Source organism: Copadichromis virginalis, linkage group LG23 (genome assembly GCF_057382275.1).
Source record: "Copadichromis virginalis isolate Kocher_CV1m ecotype Utaka linkage group LG23, C_Virginalis_male_GT1.1, whole genome shotgun sequence".
NCBI lineage: Eukaryota > Metazoa > Chordata > Actinopteri > Cichliformes > Cichlidae > Copadichromis > Copadichromis virginalis.
Genome location: NC_140639.1, coordinates 3,369,052 through 3,388,260, shown reverse-complemented (window position 1 = coordinate 3,388,260; position 19,209 = coordinate 3,369,052). Strand labels below are relative to the sequence as shown.

Sequence of the window (19,209 nt, the reverse complement as noted above, 5' to 3'; positions counted from 1 at the left end):
CAAGTATGCATGCTTGAATGTTTGTAGGTTTCATTGCTACCATATTCCTCTGACGAGTGTTTTCATAATTATCTGCATTTCTTCCACAGGAGTCCTGGCAGTGAGCTGCAGGTGTACTACGCCCCTCGTCACACGTACACTGACTTCTTTGATGAGCTGAACCGCCGCGGCGACACCTTCTATGTCGTGTCTTTCCGTAGGGTAAGTTTGGACTTGTTTCTAGCTGAGGTGAATGGGGGAATTAGGCACATGAAGCAAAATGCAGCTGGAAGTTTTTACACATCAACACTAAACCGATTTCATTCTGTTTGAATCTGGTCAGATTTGTGATTAAACCAAAATTAAGCAAGGGATTCAAATTTAGTGCAATGTCTCTCTTCTTCAGCAGAGAGGTTTCTTTTGAACCAAAGGCCAGTTTTGAATTTGCAATATTTGTTTATACTCAAATATTACTGTCAGTTATCTTGATCTTTATTAATTGTTGCGCATTTGAGACTAAGTGCCAGGGGGGTACTGGTTATTACTGTTACCTCACAGCAAGAAGCTCTGCTCAAACCATTCTGTGTGGAGTTTGCCGGTGCCGGTACGGGCTTCCATCGGCCATTCCAGTTTTCTGGAAAGCGTGCTTGTTTGGTTTTATTTGTTTTAAATTGGCCTGCAAGTTTATAGAACAAAGCACTATATAAATGTATGGTTAAATGTGGCTTGTAGTCTTATCTTGATGATATTCATATCTGCCTTTCATCCCTTCGTTCTAACCAGGAAAAAGGGAAATTAGTTTGGTTCACGGTAAACTTTTTGCTTTGAGTTTTACAGGAGTTTTATTCTTTGCCATCTCACTGAACAACAAAAACGCACAGCGGCTTCCAAAGTGATAGCGCTGAGATATTATTAAATTTGCTATCAAAAACTCTTTTGAAGCTGGAAAACACCTTTTTGTTCTCTCTTTTCATTTTTTTCTTTTTTCTGTGGTTGGTGATAATTAAGCTGGACTGAGTCTAACTGGAAAGGCTAAGAATGTTCCTGCTCTAGACTGCTGGATAATCTCGGTGAAGGTAAGCTCAGGGTTAGTCAGGGCGGTGAGAATTTTGACATATGTATCCAAAGATCGAGACACAAAGGTTCGGCTTTAGGTTGGCATAGTGACGACAAGGACAAAGGGAACAATGGTGTACCCGAGGTGAAGGTCTTTGCAGGTCAAGTAGCCAGCCTTTAGTTTGTAGCAGCTTTGTGATGCAGGGGGAGGAGGGTGGTCTGCTTTCTCCAACTTCGTGTCAGAAACCATTAACATTACAGGTAATAATCTCTCTCCCTCTCTCTCTCTCTTTTTAACTTTCATTCACAAAAGTTTTTTGGCAAAAGGAAACTTTGTGGATATTTTACAAACAATTGAATAGTTCAAACGTAAATTTAGGGCAGCTTTTTAGTTTGATTAACCAGTCATTCCTTACAAAAAAAAAAGGCATTAAAAAGACAGAAAATAACAATAATGAAGCGCTTCAGTGGATTTGTTAGATTTAGGAATTTGTTTCTTAGATTTTGAACTCTTTAAAGGTGAATTGCACTTTATTCAGGTGTTTCTCTTACACTTGCATTTTCCACATTTTAGCCCGTTCCTCTTCTTTCTGTGTGTTATCTGATCTTATCTTGATTTTATTCAACTGGAGATAGCATTCAAAAATACTTTTTTTAATGAATATGACAAAAACATAAGGACGAAATGATAAATAGACACTTCATGTAAAGTGTTTTAGTTACAGGCCAGTCATTCACTGTGACCTTCTTTTAATTCTCACAGACCTCGTTAGCTTTTCTCTCTCCGTTTATTTGCCTGTATTTGGTTTCCTGGGTTTCAGGGTGTGTGTGTCTGACAAAGCAGGAATGCTTTTTCTTTTTTTTTTGTTCCAGTTGGTATGATGTTATTACACGACTGCCAAAGTTCTGGATTAAATTGTTTATATTTTAAAGCCAGTCACAAAATTTTTGAGTTTTGTCCCTTGAGACAAAAGTATTTTTTCATTATGGTCTGTTCTTGCACCTTCCAGCAGTTGAAGTCACTCTGTGCAGTATGTTGCAAAAAGGTCACGTTTCGATCAAGGCAGCTTATGGCCGTGCAGATGCGTTACCACCTGTGTCTTAATTTAGGTAGTAAATGAGGTAAGACGATGGAAAACACAACTCTCAGCGAGCTAAAGAAAGAATCGTCCAGGCGTGTCTTACTCTGCCGTCATTGTGTGGCCCTGTGTCACTTCTGATGCTGTTGTGGCGCCTGTGGCTTTATGTAAGTGTGCATTGGGGCGACGTGATGGAAACACTGCCAGCTTTCAGCCATCGCTATGGCAGCATCAGCTGTCATGTGGACTTGTCAAGCCCCTGATGAGGAGCAGTAATGTGGCTGGTGTTTTCTGTTTTTCCTTCCACTCTCCAATCACAGACACGCCGTCATTTTAACACATAATTTCACCTTTTCAGCTTACATTTAGTTCCCATGAGCACAGATCACAACATACACTTAACCGAAACAAAATTCTTTATGAATTTTTGCACCATTTTGATGAAAACTGTCATTGCCCTATCCTGTTTATTTTCTGTAATCCATCTCCTGGACCCATATTCCTGTCTACCGTCACCTTAGCAACCTTAATTCTTCATGTCACTCACACCAGAACCTCACAGTTACCTGCTCAGGTTCACTGTTGTTAACGTTACACCGGTCACATGATATTGTCTTCAGCAGGCGTCGATGCAGCTGTTTAGGTTTTCTCAGCCTCTATGGGTTCACAAATATGTTTTTGCCTCACAAACTGGGAAAAGAATAAGAACCATCTTTTGTCATCCTGTTTCATTCTTAGACTCTGTTTTGTCTTAATCTCCTCATTTTCTTTGTTTTTGTTATCATTATTATTAATATAAATTAATTAATTTGCTTTGCTAGTTTTACTCATCTGTTAAAATGTGCACTGGATATAGATTAGTTGTAGACAGCAGTGGTTCTAATAGCTTTAAAAGTTTCAGCTTGGAGTCATTTTGTGGAACAAACGGCTTCATGCTCTGATAAATAATACAAGCAACTTGTAACGTCTCCCAGCTTCTTCCACCTATTATCTTGCCCGTGATGACAGAAGCCTCGTTAAGCTGCTGAAGCTGATCGTGTGTATTCTTTAAGAAAAGGCTCTAAACTCATTGTGAAAGGCCTCTTTATCATTAAACACATACAAGTCGGATGTTTTGTTTGCTTTGAGTTTGTTGCGTTCTCCAATTTCCAACCTTCTCTTCTTTGTTCTCAGGATCATCTCCTACTTCCTGCCACCAGCCACAATAAAGGAAGTCCACCCAAGATGTCTGTCGTGTTGCCAGCCATGAACATAAATGGTAAGAAGTGCAGCACAGACACAGTTTGGAAGTGCAGCGCGATGTGGCAGATAAAAGGCAGCCCAGGTTCACATTCTCAATCACGTTTGCCCACAAGAATGCATTACTTGTGGCCTCAGACATTTACAGAAAAAAAGGGTTAGAAATTCTATTAGAACAAGAGTTTTGTGTTTTACTTCTGTGGTTGTGTTTTCAAGGGTTTAGTTTAGAAGCAAATTAAACAACAGGCAGCAGTTAAGCAAAGAAATAAGTGAAGAACATTGGTTTCTTGCCTGGAGTGCATCAGTTGACTATTAAACCTACTTGAAAGTCTAAGCACTTTGCTCAGAGTACACTGGTCAATTCATTCATTGTTACTGAGTCACATAATAACTTGTCATTTCATAATCAAATAACTTAAAGCAAATTTCATGTCCGCTTCAGATGGGAGAGCAGAGACACAGCTCATCTGACTCAATTTACTCTTGAAAACGCTCTTGCGGTCCACAGCTGTGGACAGAGTGGGTGGCAATCAGAGCGCGCTTGGTTGCGTTCTGGGGGCTGCTTTCCAGCTCATTTATTCTCACCACCTGCCTTCAAAAACAAACACTGGATCAGCAGAAAGCGTAGACTTGCACTTGTGCATATTCTCAAATGATTGACAATTGGTGTATGCGTGTTTTTGACATCCATGACGTTATCGAGACTTTGCTTCACGGCTGTCAGATCTGCAGGATTATCAGTGCGTTCTATCAAAGTCAGGTCATTAGATGCTTCAGTAACAGGTGGCCTGATTTTCACAAAGCACGTGTAGAAGTGAGCTGAGAGAGAACACGCTCAAGAGGGGCTGTGTTTATGTCTGATGTAAGCAAATAGGAAGACACCACATTGTTGTTAACAGTTGAACTGTCATTTTTATTTGAGAACCTTTTTGTTTTCCTGTTAACTTCATACTTGTGAGTGGAGAAGCATCCAATTTGGTTAATGTTTCAGCAGCTAACCCTGGGAGGAGTGAGTGGGTGAAATGTGAGCCGCTCACTCAGCAGGAGAGACGAGGCCATTTAGATTTTTTTTTCTGTGAGATGGGTGTTAGGTGAAGATAGATGAAGGTAAACATTGTTCTCGGTTGGTCTTGTCAGGGAGGAATGTTAAGGTCCAGGCCAGTCAAATGAAACCATTGAAATAAGCAGTAAATAGTGAAATCCAAGATGTGCTTGTGAGCTAATTGTTGAAATGGCCAAACAAAGGTGGCATTTATAAAGAAACGTCAGGTCTGGAAAGATTCTCGATTGCTCAACAAAGGTCTCAAATTTGCATGATCTGTCATGGACGCTTGAATTGAGTTACAAATTCAAAACAGCGGGTTAATGCCTGTCTGTTCGTGTCTTTGCATGTAATAAGTTGGCTCGATGATGTGGTAGTTCCTAGGGAGAGGGCTAACACCCGTTTTATGTTCAGAAATAACACAACTGCTCCTGCCTTGTGACTGAAAAGTTAGGACTAATGCAAAACCAAGACAGGGAAGGCTGACAAAGCAAAGGTTGCAGTAATTCTCCTGAAGCACAATCTCCACACGGCCCTCTTTCCTTTTAGATATGGAGCCCCATGTGCTGCACAGATAGCAGCCTTCAAGTAGCATTTTAGATTTATGCTGTCCTTGTTTGGACCTTTGAAGTGATTAAGTGCAAATGTATGCATATTTAGTTGGGTGAGACCCTTAGAGAAGGAGAAACACTGTCCTCTTACTGGAGAGTAATACTGTACTGGAAGATAATTCTTTCCAGCTCCCTGTTGCTGCTCTGCTTTAAGAATGCCTTCCTTCTCTAGTCACTAAATAGTTTTCATCTGGAGGAGATGGAGAGGCTTGGCTAATCTGGAGTGATCATTTAGTCTGTCTTGGTCAATAACTGAACATTAAAGATGGAGTTTTTGATCTAACGTCCACACGTCATAGAGTTATTTAATCTAGACATATTTGGTTTTCTCTAAAAATGTATCAGCCACAGCAGTGGCTCCTTATAAGGGCTGTGGGGTGTGTTTATTCAGTAATCCTCTGAGTTTGAAAGTAGCTCAATCAATTGAAAGCGACGTGTTTGAAAGGGGGGAATTTTTCAGGGTTGACATCACTTACAGGTGGATGGACGTATGAGACGCACTGCAGTCTATTTTTACTTCTGTGAGATTATACATGCGCACTGTAGCCAACAGGCTGCCTTTCACTGGGGGTTCAATGTACAGCTCTATACTGCTGATTGACTTGAGGGTCAGATTTTCCTACTTCCCTAATCTAAACAGCAGGGCTCAGAAATGGAGTTCACTCTCACCAAACCAAATGTTTAACTCAAGCCACTCCAGAAAAATAAGACTCCAGTGACTATAGTGATTATGTGCCTTTAGAAATGACTTGTTTGGTCCATCATTGAGCGCTGCGGTTCAGATGAATCTTAACCACTTGTTGGTTGAATTCAGTAAGGCTTCAGTCATAGAGACCAGTCAGTGATCCCCCTGGAAACCTCTGGTTGCTAGGGAAAAATGTGGATTCCCCAACTTGAAAACTTGAAATATTAGGAAATGGAGAACATTTCCCTTCAAAATAAAAGTTTTGCTGTCCCACAGCAGCCAACACATTTTGAAAGGTGCAGCTTTTTTACTTTGAATGCAGACAGACTCTGTATCCAGGACGGTTGGCAGAAATGGCATTTTCTATGGAAATGACCGCAGCAACCTGCTAGCGGGTTAAAAAGGAGGATTTCGCTGCAGCACCACCACAGCACTACCAGCAACCACTCACAAACCAGTTGCAGAATATAAACGTTTCCCTAGTGATCAACAATGGCCAAGGGCTCACAGACTGCAGGCCTCCGTGATCGGGGCTTTAGCAATTGATTTTGCAGCTACTGCTAGCAACTTCTCACCAGACAGTTTTTCCCCCTCACAACTGGCAGTTACTAAGTCAAATCTAAGCGTATTATTCTTTATTTCTAATGGTGAGCATTACTTTTTTTGCTTCTAATTGGCTCTTACATTCTACTGTAGAATGATAGCTTGTAGTTTAGTAAGTTAAAGCCGAACATACTGGAAAAGTTCATTAAAACTGGACTGATGGTTTGTGTGAATGTGACCCTCCATTTATTTTCATTGTCCCAAATCACATTATTTAGTTTGGGACCATACTTACTGATGAATAATGCTTCCTTTTGATGTAAACAAAATAAAAGGCCTTCCTTCATGAACATATCCTTAGAGTTTGTTCCAATCTGGCAGCCAACGTCCTCCTGAGATGCACTCTCAGGTTTCCTCAGATGCACCGCTGCCAGACATCGGGCCTTTATCAGCGTAGACCAGCTCGCTGTGACGCTGAAGGTTTCTGAAACAGATCCAGATGGTACCAGTATAAGGAGGAAATGAGACCACGCAGAGCAGGATGGCAGATCTGGCAGCCTCTTCAAAGACTTGCTATTTGAAAGCTGTGTGTTTGTGTGTTTCCTCTTTCACTGTTCAGGCCTCACAAGCTGTTAGTTAAAAAGACGTTACACAGTTTGGCATTCTGGTGAAAGACTGATGTAAACAGAGTCGAGTATTACATGTAAGTCCTGAGTTTGGATAATGGTTTAGGCAGTAGCCCAGAAATGACAGGGTCATTGCTGTACACTTAAAAAGTATTGATTTCATTAAGGAATAACAAAGTGCGACTGAAATAGTGAGTATTTGTATTTACAGGAGCACTATTTGGCAAATAGAACTAAAATGGTAAACACAGCATGTTAGCAGGCTGTTTTTAGCATTTAGCTGAAGTAACCGCTTGGCTGAACAAAAACAGTATTTATTCATCTAATGTCTGCTAACAGCAGCTGAACTCTGCAAGCAAGTGGTCACATAAGTCCAAGTGTAGCAGCAAAAGCCGCGTTCCTTGCCATGGGTGGATTTTATTGCTTTTGAACGTAAAAGGCGAAAAATGTGTAAACTCACTGTGATAAGTCCAGCCTCTCAGAGGCACGGGACCTTGAACCGATCCAGCCGCAATATACATGATTCATTTTTTCAGTCTCCTTCAGACCTAAATTGAGAGGGTCATAAAGCGACAAATCCAGATGCAGAGAATGACTTCCAGAGATGTCTGCTGAAACACTGAAGCTATTGGAAAAGCTCTGGTTTCAGTGCAGGTGCAAAATCGGAGGTTTATCAGCAGATGAAGTCAGAGTTACCGGTACTAGCTGTCTAATGTTATGAGCATCAGTGGAATCTTCCGTCTTGAGAAGGAGCTATTTTATAGCCTCTGTACAATCAGATGAACTCCCACTGCCTCCAAATGTATGTCCTGATGAACGATTAGGAAGCTGATGGCTTACACAGGTATCTGGAAAAATGACCAAAGCTTTTTAAAAGATCTTTGCAGGCTGTTTGGATTGGGTGTGATGCATATGGGGAATTTTATCTCAACCCCCACACAAAAGAAGCCGCAAGTTATTTGTTAGTGTGAATATATAAGCGATCCTTCAACATGTTTTAATTCCCATTTCTCCCCAGAAAAAGTTTATAAGAATGTCCACTTTAAAGGGTGTTTTTTCCGCCCCAGGCTGAGTGTAGATATCTTGCTGGATACCACAAACCATGAACCACTTGTGTGAAGTCCAGTATCTTTTTCCAAGTTTAAATTTTCCAAAATAAAAGCAGATTGCTTGTTTGTAGGTCAAGCTTTCAGATGACTCTGTGAAACATACAGTATTTAACGTTGTCTGCACTGTACACCATCTGCTTTCCCCGGGTTTCTTCTAACACAACAGCCTGACTCATCAGCGGCAAAAACTTTCTGACTTTTCAGCTTTGCCAAACTTTCTCTTCGTCTCTCAGCCCAGCAAGAAGCATCCTGACTCATCATCTGCAATCACTCTTTCTTTCTCCCACACTCTCGCCAGACTTTTCTTCTTTCCAGTTCGCATGTCCTGCTCTTGTTTAGAGATGTTTTGTTTATCTCCACGATGGAGAAATCCAGCGTGTGACTCACCTCTGGACTCCATCTGTGTAGCCCAGCCTCCACCCAAACTCCCTGCAGTTATCCCCCCTACCTAATGTCAACTGTCTCAAACAATACTCGGTACACTTCCACTCGCTCCACTCGAGCAAACACCAAAATGAAGGTACGCTAACTTTATTTGCAGATTTATTTCACAACCTTCTTCTCTCTTTCTTGCCTTACAGACAGCATTATAAGGGACAAAGACTTTGAGGTGATGATGCAGATTGACTGTGTAGTAACAGACACCAGGATCCTCCACATCAGATCTTCCACCATCCCGCCTCTGCTCCGGGTGAACCGCTCTGACACGTTTTACCAGAACTCCCCAGCAGAGAACAAGGTTGCGCCTCCTGTCGGCGTGCTAATGGGGTCTGCGTAAGATCATCAGCGACTCCTGCGTTCTTTACACCTCCTCATTAAAACTCATAAACGGAAGCACAAGATAACACCTCAGTTAATAATTTTTCTCATTTTTATTTGTATGAATGTGCTCTGCAGAAAACTAGTCATTGGAGGTTACAGAGGAAGCTCAATTTGTCCTCACCGTTCAGCCCCTTTCTGGCTGATTTCTGGAGCTGGACTGTAATAGGGTCCAAGCAGCAGCAGACTAGCTCCTTGTGTGGCAACATTGACTTACCCGTGTAACCCCAGATGCTTTATGTAAGGGTAATTGTTTAGCGGCAGGGGGCAGAGCATTGAACCTTGAGTTACCCCATCATAACACAAATACTTTTACCCCTTACAGCTTACTTTCAGTCGGCTCTTTTTTTCTGCACAAGCTCCAAAGCTCTGTGTGTGTGTGTGTGTGTGTGTGTGTGTGTGTGTGTGTGTGTGTGTGTGTGTGTGTGTGTGTGTGTGTGTGTGTGTGTGTGCTTAAAAAACATTAAATACATTATAAAAATGCATTTTTATTTAAAATGACCTGTTTGTTTGTATCTGATTGCTATAAAATGGAGTGCTATAATCATTTCTTTCTGTCTCTGAATAAAGCAAATCTGATCAGTGATGTATCAGACATGACAGATGAGTTATCTGCAGCAACAGAGGCACAAACTCAGGAAGTTAAGTGATCTTTGAACCCTATCTGGCTAATTGTTCTGTTATCTGCTGGTTTCTATTGCTGTTGATGAAGATTTTCACTAGTTAATTTTTTCGGGTCTTCGCTGTGTTTCTATATTCATGGACAGGTTTGGATATTGTACATATTTATTGCTGTTATTATGTAACAGCACACATCTGTGGTTTAATCCAATTCCCTCATTTTTTTTCCTTTGAAAAATTCAGTAGTCAAGTTTTATTTTCTTTCATTTTTATTTTGGTGATTTTTTTTTAAAATAGCTTTTTTTGTTATTCCTGTTGACTCCAAAAAACATGTTTTTTTTATATATGAAATAAAAAATGGCAGATAGAAAATCTATTTATGCATAAAAACTAGTTTCTATTATCCCGGAGCATAAAAAAAAGCTTCATCATATCTTATAAAAGCTCGTTTTTGCCACTGAATTAAAAAAAACATTCAACAAGTTTCAGTTTTCTGTATCAAAATTTCAACTTACTAACTCGAACTTATGAGACGATAAATCCTAATTGATATAATGGCAAAAAATGCCTTTTTCAGTTGCATAAACACTTAATAGTTACACTAAAGGCCTGATGTTTAACCTCTGGTTTCAAAAAACAAACTGTGAGTACTTCTCCATCCACACAGCTCCTGCTTTTATTTACTGCGTTTGAGAACAGTTGCATTTTTGTGCAGAATTATGATGGTCTATGATCTGTTTTGCTAATTTGAGGGTAAAATTTGCACTATTAATGCAGAACATTGGATGTACTGTTCTGGCTTTTAATTTCTTATTTGTTTTTTGTCAAGCTATGAATAGAGACAGATCTTATATAATAAATCACATATAATAAATATGGCGATAAAGCGAAGTCGTCTCTGTATCGCTGTGCGTTTCTTGTCGTTGCAGGATTGTGCTGTGCTTCTTTTCTTTCTTTCTTTGCAAACAAAGGCCTTCTCTTTGTCTGTAAATTCCTTTCTGCTTACAGAAGTACATTTGGGTCACCACAGTGTTTTCGCTGCATCTCTGCTGTATATGGGGGCAAAGAAAAAGTACAATAAAAAAACTTGTTTTACTTTTATTTTTTTGTATGTGCAGAAACCAAAATAAACACTGGATTTTCTGTAGCCGTGTGTTCGTACCTGTTGAGCTGTTAGGGGAAACCCTAAACAGAATACGTTTGATTTTTTTTCCTCAGGTAGAAAAGCTGTTCCAGGGTATTTTCGCCCACAATGACTTTACAACCAGTAACAGTGGTTTAAATTACAGGTTTGAACAGTCATTCATTTTATGTCTGTATTTATGTTCTTTTCTTTTTAGTCCTTTCCTGCCTGGTTTCCTTCTATCCTCACAGCATTTGACTTTAATTAATACTTGCAAGCTATGATTAGAGCCAATTAGGTGTTATCCGTGTTTAGCCAGACAATGAAGACATTTTCTGTTAGCATCTCAAAACTTTATTGCAGTCTCCTCAAAGCAGTCTGATATGGAGGGAGTAAGCGCTTTCATGTGAGGAAGGATGAAAGGCTGAAAGTTCAAAAAGGATACAAAACCGTGTATGAATTCTGTTTCTTTGAACAGAGCTGTCGATCAGAAACATTTCGACATTATTCAGCTACTCTTTTATAGCATCCCGATGTTCATTCACCGGCCACTTTGTTAGGTACACCTGTTCAGCTGCTTATTAATGCAGCCGATCAAACTGCAGCAACTGAGTGCATTTAGGCATTGGGGAAACGACCCTATCCAACTGGTGAAACTGAACATTACAATGGGGAAAGGTGATTTAGGAGACTTTGCAGAACTTGGCGTGGTTGTTGTTGCCAGGTTGGCTGGTCTGTATATTTTTGCTGAACTACTGGGGTTTTCCCACATAGGCATACGTAGGCTTTATAGAGAATGCTCCAAAAAAAGAGGAAATATCCTGTTTGCAGCAGTTCTAAATGCCTTAGCGATACCAGAGATCAGAGAACTGTATGAGCTGTTGGACGGCATCAGTAACTCAAACAAACACTCATTAAAACCGAGCTATGCAGAAGAGCATGTCTGATTGCACATGTTGTAGTTTGAAGCAGATGGACTACAACAACAGAAGACCATGCTGGGTGCTGTCAGCAAGGACCAAGAAATTGAGGCTACAGTCTCCACAGACTAATCGACATTTCACTATAGATAAGATTGAAAAGAACATTTCTTAGTCTGAGCCTCCATTTCTGCTGGAACTTTCAGATGATTGGGTCAAAATGTGGTGTAAACAACATGAAGGAGCCAAAAGGCTCTCTTCCACAGCTCTCTTCCAATTATGTGCCCCTGAGTATTATTACTCACCATATCCATCTCTTTATGACGCAGTGTACCCATCCTTTGGTGGCTGCTTCCTGTCGCAAAGTTCAGATGAACTCAAAGTAGTTTCTTAAACATGACAATGAGTTCACTGTTACTTCACTGCTCACTCGTTAACTTGAAATGGCATCAACAGCCACCAGATCGCAATCCAATAGAGTGCCTTTGAGATGTGGTTGAATGCCATCATGCAGGTATAGCTAATAAATGTTCAGCAACTATGTTGCTACCGTGTCAATATGGACCAAAATCTGAGGAATGTTTCCAGCATCTTCTTGAGTCTGTGCCATGAAGAATTAAAGCAGCAGTGTATACCTAGTAAAGTGGCTGATGAGAGTATAGAGCGCAACCTGATGTGTCGACTGAGGAGTAATTCTTATTAATTTATTTTAAGTAGAAATACAAAAAAAATCTTAATAAGAACAATTTTGAACACAATATATTGAATTTTATACATTTGGCCCCTCGCTTCTCTCCATACATGAAGCCATGTGGACTGATCTACAATCCATAAACCATAGTATTAACAATTACACTTAAAACAGATCCTTACTGAGCATCAACATAGGCAAACTTTATGTTGTATGTGACTTGGTGTCCATTGTCCCATGCGTACAAAACACCCTCCTTAGGATTGTAGTCAATCTGTGTGGTGTAGGTGTAGTTGTTGATGAAGGGCATTCTGGGAATCATTTGAGTGTTTGTGTGTGTGTCGAAGGCATATTCCAGGTTGGCGTCTCTTTGGTTATAGCTGTCAACAGCATACAGGACGCCACACACAACGAAGCAGTTCCCGAAGTGGTTTCGCTTGAGCCCCGTTCTCCAAGTGGTCTCCCTTTGCATGCTGAGGTCTGAGGGGTCCAGTCGACTTAGGACAACCACTTCCTGTAAGAAGCCCTCATCATCCAGTGCCGGGTAGATGATCCACAGGCCGCTCTCGTCCACAGCAAAGTCGATGTCCGAGTGGCTACGCCAATCCCAAGGCGACGATGAGTCTTCATACAGGGCATCGTGCAGCATGGTCCAGGCAGCCACGTAACGCTGTCGTAGGTCAAACTTGATGATGTCACGGGAGAAGGCGCGATTGTAATAGAAGGCCCCGCCATAGACCACATGGCCTGTGCCAATCCAGTTGTAAGGAAGCTTGTAGGAGTTACTGAAACGGCCTTGAAAAGATACGTAGACGATGAGATTTATTACATCTTATCAAAAAAATGTAAAATTAAAGCTAGTTCTAACTCCAAAAAGCACACATTCTTACCTTGCTTGAAAACTTCCAGGTTGCGGAATTCCAGAAGGTTGTTTCCGTAATAGAAGTTTGTCACATAAATTTTGCCATTATCAGATTTTGGATCCTTCATCCATGCTCCCTCGTTTCTGCCATAGGTGTTGTGAGTGACTGGCTCGGAGATTGTTGCCAAAGTGTCCTTGCACTCCTCTGTAAAGAAGACAAAGAGCTCTGAGGGAAGTTTTAAAGGCACTTTAACATCATCCAGACCTACGTCAAAGGGTCTGAAAACAATTAAAGGCTTTTGTTTTAACCAGCTTGAATCACGGAAAGGGGAGGGGTAACACAGAGAAGAGAGCCCTGTCTTGTAAAGTTCGGTCATTCACAAACAAATATCAGTTTCTGTTTCTCTAAATGAAAATGTGAGGTAAGTCCGTACATTTGAAGTGACATATGCTGACAATAATTTCTGGCTATACTCTGGCTCTGGCTGCAGGTGGACACAGATGGCACAACGTTCTTTATTATTTACCGGGTTTCTTTGGCCTGGATTCCTCATGCCTCTGCATCGGTTCGTCTAGTTCCATGTGTCCTTCCTCTTCCCAGCTGATTTTGTATCTCTGTTTGACCTGAGCAGCCTGTTTGGTAGTGGTAGTGGTGGTGGTTGAAGACGAGGTAGTTAATGCTGCAGGAAGCAAAGCTGTTGGTGTCTGTGGCAAATCTGAGCCTGAGAAGTTGGTGGATGTTGTTTCTTCTGGTTGTTTTGTAGTAGCAGCCTGTGTGGAGGTAGCAGTTGTGGCAGCTGTTGTGGGATGTACTGGTGCTGTGGTCGGGTCAGCGTGGGTTGTGAGGGTCATAGTAGACTCCAGGCTGGTAGTTAAAGGCTTTGTTGTTGGATTTAGTTCAACAGAGCCTGGATTAGCTGAAGTACTGCCAGCTATGGTTTGCAATTGGTCTTTTAGCTCCAGACCAGAGGGTTCCTTCACACTGGTGGGTGTATTTGTTGTTGTGAATGCTTGCGCATTTTCCTCCATCGTTGTATTTTCAGAGGCTTGGACTGAGGTTTTGTTCTTTTTCTGCTGACTAATACTTAAAGAAATGTTTGCTGCTTCAGTCAGCGAAGGGACTGGTCTGTTGGTGATTCCAGCAGTGACTGTTTGAGTGGTCTGAGGCACGAAGTTTGTGGTCCTTTGTTTGTTTTCTGCAATAGGCGGTCCAAGGCTGATGCTTCTCACTGTGGATGTGTCACTCGGTGCAACTGAAGACACATCCACTGATGTGGTTCCCATGGCACTGATAAACCTTTGATGAGTTTTTAAGGGCTCAGTTTCTTTTGTGTTTTTTGATTGGCTGGTCTTCTTAGGTGCGTGCAAAGGACCTGTTGTTTTTGTTCGAAACAATCTCAGTCCTTCTCTGGTCCAGGGCCGAGGAGATCTGGGTTGAAGCAGATTCTCTTCGATAAAGAGGTTATCTGGGCCGTCACCGCTCAAACCATGATACTCAAAAACTAAAAGAAAGAGAGGAAAAAGATTTGAGTACCACAAGAAAATGTTAGAAGCAGAGTTGAAATACAATCAGAGTTCTGCTGTTTGTTAGCTGAGAGCCAGCAAAGCTTCTGTGACCATCTCTCACTGCTACGACACATCCTGAACTGTACAAATGAATATAATTATACATCCAGAATAAACACTTCTCTCTTTAAACACTTCTCTCGTTGCTTTAATGCCGCTTAAGGTAACAGACAGATTGCACTCACAGTTCTCTCCAGGCTCCCCATCATCTGCCACCATCGGATCAGGCTCAGATTTATAAAAAGTCATTCCTCTGATAATCATTCCAGATGATCCAGCCTTTGACACCTGAGAAGCCTCCTTATTAGCGCTACTTTTGAGGGTCACCTGAGGTCTGACCTCAGTGATCTGACCAGAGCCGTCTGTGTGTAAGAAGGGTTGATTTTCCGCAATGACCTTCCCGTCAAGCTTTTCCTGTTAGACAACAAGGTACACACAACTTCTGAGGAAATCGTTCACTCTGTATTAAGAAGAGATCAATTACGACCCTTTGGCTATAAACTGTACAAACAGCTGTCAAGAATTTGGATTGGTGTAAGAAAGACATTTGTGAAATCTTGAATCATAACATGTTATTCAAAAAGTACGTTATGTTTTTTATTTTTTACTACCAGCAAAAGAGAATTTGGAGTTGTGTAAATAATGAGTCGGTGTGTGGCAAAGAAACTGTGTTCAGATCTAGTGAGGAGAATAGCATAGAAGAGCTGAAACTCCAACAAGCTACAATGATCCCAAATGATCCCACAGTGCAGAGGAAAGTTTTAATCAAAAACCTAATCTAAAACATTTGCCTTGTTTTACTGTCACTTTAATAACCTTGTTGGATGTTTCCTGTAAATTTTCTAGTGAATCAACTGTGTTTAAAGTCCAAGACCATGCAATCCTCCTGGATGGGCTCTCAAGTTTATACTCAAGCTGTCAGGGACCAGGGCCCAGCAGTATGCTCTGTGGTCTGAGGTCTGCTGTCGTCCTGCCAATCCTTTCAATTACATCAATAACTTTCTTTTACACGTTTCTGGGCCTTAATCATGGAGACAATGATTTTTATGAAGGACTTTGTGGAAAGAACACGTAATTGTTCCTTTTGCTTTGGAGGAATGTTAGCAGGCTAAACAGAAACATCTGACTGTGATCACTTCTTTGATACGTGTTTCCTTCAGCCAAAGCCTTGCATTCAATATGAAATATCAGTGGTGCAAATTAAAAGTGACTCCTGATACAATGTTATCTCAGTATATTACCCATGATGGCATGATGTACTGCAATCATGCAGTACTTGATGCAATACTTACTGAACCATGTAGGTATTCTCATTTTTAGTAACAAACATTTGCAGTTGAAAATAATTTTATTGTAGCTGTATTTAAATAGTTAATAAGAAAACAGTTATTTCACTAAATACAGGGAAATAATTACCTGTAGAACCCGGTAATTGTTTAGTTGCTACTATGTTATTACAGCGTCTCCATAGATTAAGCCTGTGATATCAGTATTGTCACACTTACCTCTGGGTCTTGATTGGCTGCTGCCCTGCTGACCTCACCAACTGTCTTCCCATCCTTATGCTGATTTGGAAGAGGAGTAGGTGGGCTTTCAGTCACACTTCCTTGAACAGAAGTACTTTCCCAAAACTTCACCTCATCCACAGATGGATTCAGAGACACCAACTGCATGCAAACATGGTGAAAGGTAAACAGACTGGTTCTTATAGAGCGCTTTACTCTCGAGTATTCAAAACACTTTATACACTTTGCCTCATTCACTTTTCTCTATTTTCTAACATTTACACACATCTCTCTACAAGTGACCTATTCATTTGCTATAAATGAAAATAATTGCTATGAATATAACATTAGATGTGCCTGAGTATAAGCCATCAGGCGAGTAAGCTGTTTGGGGCTGTATTTCTGGAGGTAGAGCAGGTCATCTAATTAAAAGGTTGGTGGTTTGATCCCTGGCTGCTCCAGTCTGCATGCCAAAGTAGTCTTGAGCAAGATACTGTACCCCAAGTTTCTCTTCGATGGGTTCATTAAAGTGTGAATATTAGACAGAAAAAAACGCTTGTGTGAATGAAGCACATCGTATAAAATGCTTAAGTGGAGTAAAAAGTGTTAGTTAGAGATAAATGTACTTTATGTAGGCAAAATTTGTTGTCTAATTTAATGACAAAAACTACAAACTTTCTTGGTTTGTGAACTGAATAGGGAATAGTTAGTTACAGTATTTTGTTTTCCCTTCGATAATATTCACATTTTGCACCAATTGTTACCAAGCAAAGACAGAGTTTGCTATGGTGCTAAAGACAGGCAAATACTTATCTGTGGAACTCAGTAGTTATGTAGTTACTATGTTATTACAGTGTCTCAATAGGTTAAGGCTGTGATATATCCATGTTAAGATGTTACACTTACCTCTGGGTCTTGATATGCTGCAGCTCTGCTAACCTCTCCAACTATCTTTCCATCCTGAGGCTGATGGGGAAGCGGAGTCGGGCTTTCAGTTAAACCTGTTTGACTAGTAGGACCTTCCCTGGGCTTCACCTCATCCAAAGGTGGATTCCGAGACACCGCCTAAATGCAAACATGGATACATCAAGCTACTAACATAAGTGTTATATTTTTGTTAACGATCAGCAATCATAACACTAGCAGAGGAAGAAAAAGTATTTTGTTAATATATTAATATGAATTAAATCAGGAAACCAATCAAAGTTTTAAAGCAGCAAAAACAATGACACACATAAAAAAACATCTTGTAGCCAGTTGTAGACCTCGTTTCAACTCTGTGGTTCAACTTTGGTAGGTGCAGGCTCCTATCTTTATTTTTTGGCGAACAGACTGACAGCACGCTCTGACAGGTGTTTTCAGTTATGAGAGTTGTACTCTCGTCTGCATAAGCACGCAACCCTCTGGTTCATTTTGCTGCACCTGTTCGAGGGGAAAAACTTGATGGTTTATGTTGCTATTGGCTCATTTCAGTATATGGAGTTCAGTGAGTTCAACAAACTCCCAACTGCTTCACTCGAAGTCCATGTGAGAAGAGCATAAACATTCAGGTAATGTATTAAATGTGCTGCTTTTAGGTAATTTGGAACTTCTATATGTTCGTGCTGTAATTACAGTTTTGCTCTTGTGTAAGTTTATAGACTAAAGCCCAACAAACACGTACTGTATAAAAATCTCTGGTAATTTACTGACTAAGAAAAAGGATCCAAAGATCCAAAGAAAAGCTCTGGCAGATAAAGTTCCACATGTAACAGAAACTCTGAGCACTGCTTCCTGGTCAAGCTTCTTGTAAATCTGAAAACAGCACCTAAGGGAGTCTTTAACAGGACCTCCAGAAGCCACCACTACACGCACACCTGTTGTGTTTTCTGTTGCGCTACCTTTTCGATGTGATCCACGCGATCAATGAGCTTGTTGGTAACGGAGTGCAGCTTCAGTAGATCCATGCCATAGAAGGATCCCTCCAGCAGCTCAAGTATGGTGGACAGCTAAAACAACAACAACAAAAAATGATCAAGTGAATTCCGTCAAAGTTAAAGAATTCATAACATAGAATGCATGAAGTAGGTACATCCCCAGTCCATTCAAACTCTGGTTGTGGTAAAATATTGATTATCCTTTTCGGAAATTGATAAATATCAGACATCCATGCCACCAGGGGTCCAGGTCCATCTACAAATCAACAGTCAGATGTCGCTGGAGCATGAACACCTGCGGGGAGGCTCTGGCATGATAAATGGTCAGGAGGAAACTTCACCTTGACATTTTCGTTCCCAGCTTCCCTAAGCTTTTTTAGCCTGTACTCTCCCTCGCAGGGGTTGACCGCTGATGGTGGGGCGATGCAGGCGCACTTGCACTCCGGTCCAGAAGTGATGGTCTCCACGGTGTAGAAGTCCTGCGCAGAGGCGCTCCCTTCTTCTATCCGTCGACAGGCGCTCCTGCTCAGGGGTCTGACAACACATTTACACCGACAGTCAGAGCCTTCCGACAGGGCTTTCACTTTGTCATAATCACCCAGCAGCTATAAAGAGAAGAGGACGGATGTATTTTCCACCAGCAATCGGGAACTTTTCAATTTTTGCGCACAAAGTGTAAAATGCAGGATATAAGGAAACACATTAAATGAGCTATTTATCCTACCTTGGAGAGAATGTTCTGTCGGCCTTCTATCTCCTCTTGCAGTCTGTCATTTTGCTCTGCACTGCTCTCAAGTTGGGACCTGGGATTTTCAGCCAGGGGCTTTGGCGCTCCAGATCCCCATGGAAAAAACGCGCAGCTTATCACGATGACAAAGCCTAACTTGTACATTATGTGAGGCTCACAGTGCGCAGATAAAAGAAATAACAAATAGCCCGTCACCAATAAATTCAGGTGCACGAAAAAGTCATAGCCTACCTCTGATTTTAAAAATCAGAGAGTGCGTGAAAAAATGACATCAAATATCCGGATTAGGTTCTATGGGTCATCTTTTTCAGAGTCACAATGAACGCAGACTGATGAGACTGAAGAAAGAGTGCACCCTGTGGGAGAGCAGCCGGCATCTGGTGCTGGAGCTACGCTGACAGGAGGCGGGCCTGATCAAACTGGCGAGGAGGAGTTGAACTGCTTCAAAAGACTTCAGAGACATGATGTG

At 41.2% G+C, this 19,209-nt stretch overlaps 2 protein-coding genes across 3 annotated transcripts in view; one reads left to right on the top strand and one right to left on the bottom strand.

Annotated features, from left to right (window-relative positions):
- The window catches only part of atf6 (activating transcription factor 6), a 31,629-nt gene extending 21,073 nt beyond the window's left edge, over nucleotides 1-10,556 (top strand). Inside the window, exons 14-16 of one of the 2 annotated variants that reach the window (XR_014918252.1) lie at nucleotides 90-201; nucleotides 988-1,055; nucleotides 3,288-3,351. Coding sequence is in view for 1 of the 2 variants with exons in the window: in XM_085449588.1 (XP_085305714.1) it covers nucleotides 90-201; nucleotides 3,288-3,372; nucleotides 8,551-8,747 (394 nt within the window). In the remaining variant the exon portion in view is untranslated. Of the gene's footprint in view, nucleotides 1-89; nucleotides 202-987; nucleotides 1,056-3,287; nucleotides 3,373-8,550 lie in introns of those variants that run through there. The other variant, XM_085449588.1, reaches the window with a different exon arrangement.
- olfml2ba (olfactomedin-like 2Ba) lies at nucleotides 10,127-19,145 on the bottom strand. Its single transcript, XM_085449587.1, has 9 exons — nucleotides 18,717-19,145; nucleotides 18,334-18,597; nucleotides 17,957-18,064; nucleotides 16,983-17,141; nucleotides 16,077-16,238; nucleotides 14,757-14,985; nucleotides 13,533-14,507; nucleotides 13,034-13,210; nucleotides 10,127-12,938 (listed from the first exon to the last, which is right to left on the bottom strand). The coding sequence occupies exons 1-9, from the start codon at nucleotides 18,882-18,884 to the stop codon at nucleotides 12,322-12,324; spliced, it is 2,859 nt and encodes a 952-aa protein (XP_085305713.1). The 5' UTR covers nucleotides 18,885-19,145; the 3' UTR covers nucleotides 10,127-12,321.
- Between the last annotated feature and the right edge of the window lie 64 nt (nucleotides 19,146-19,209).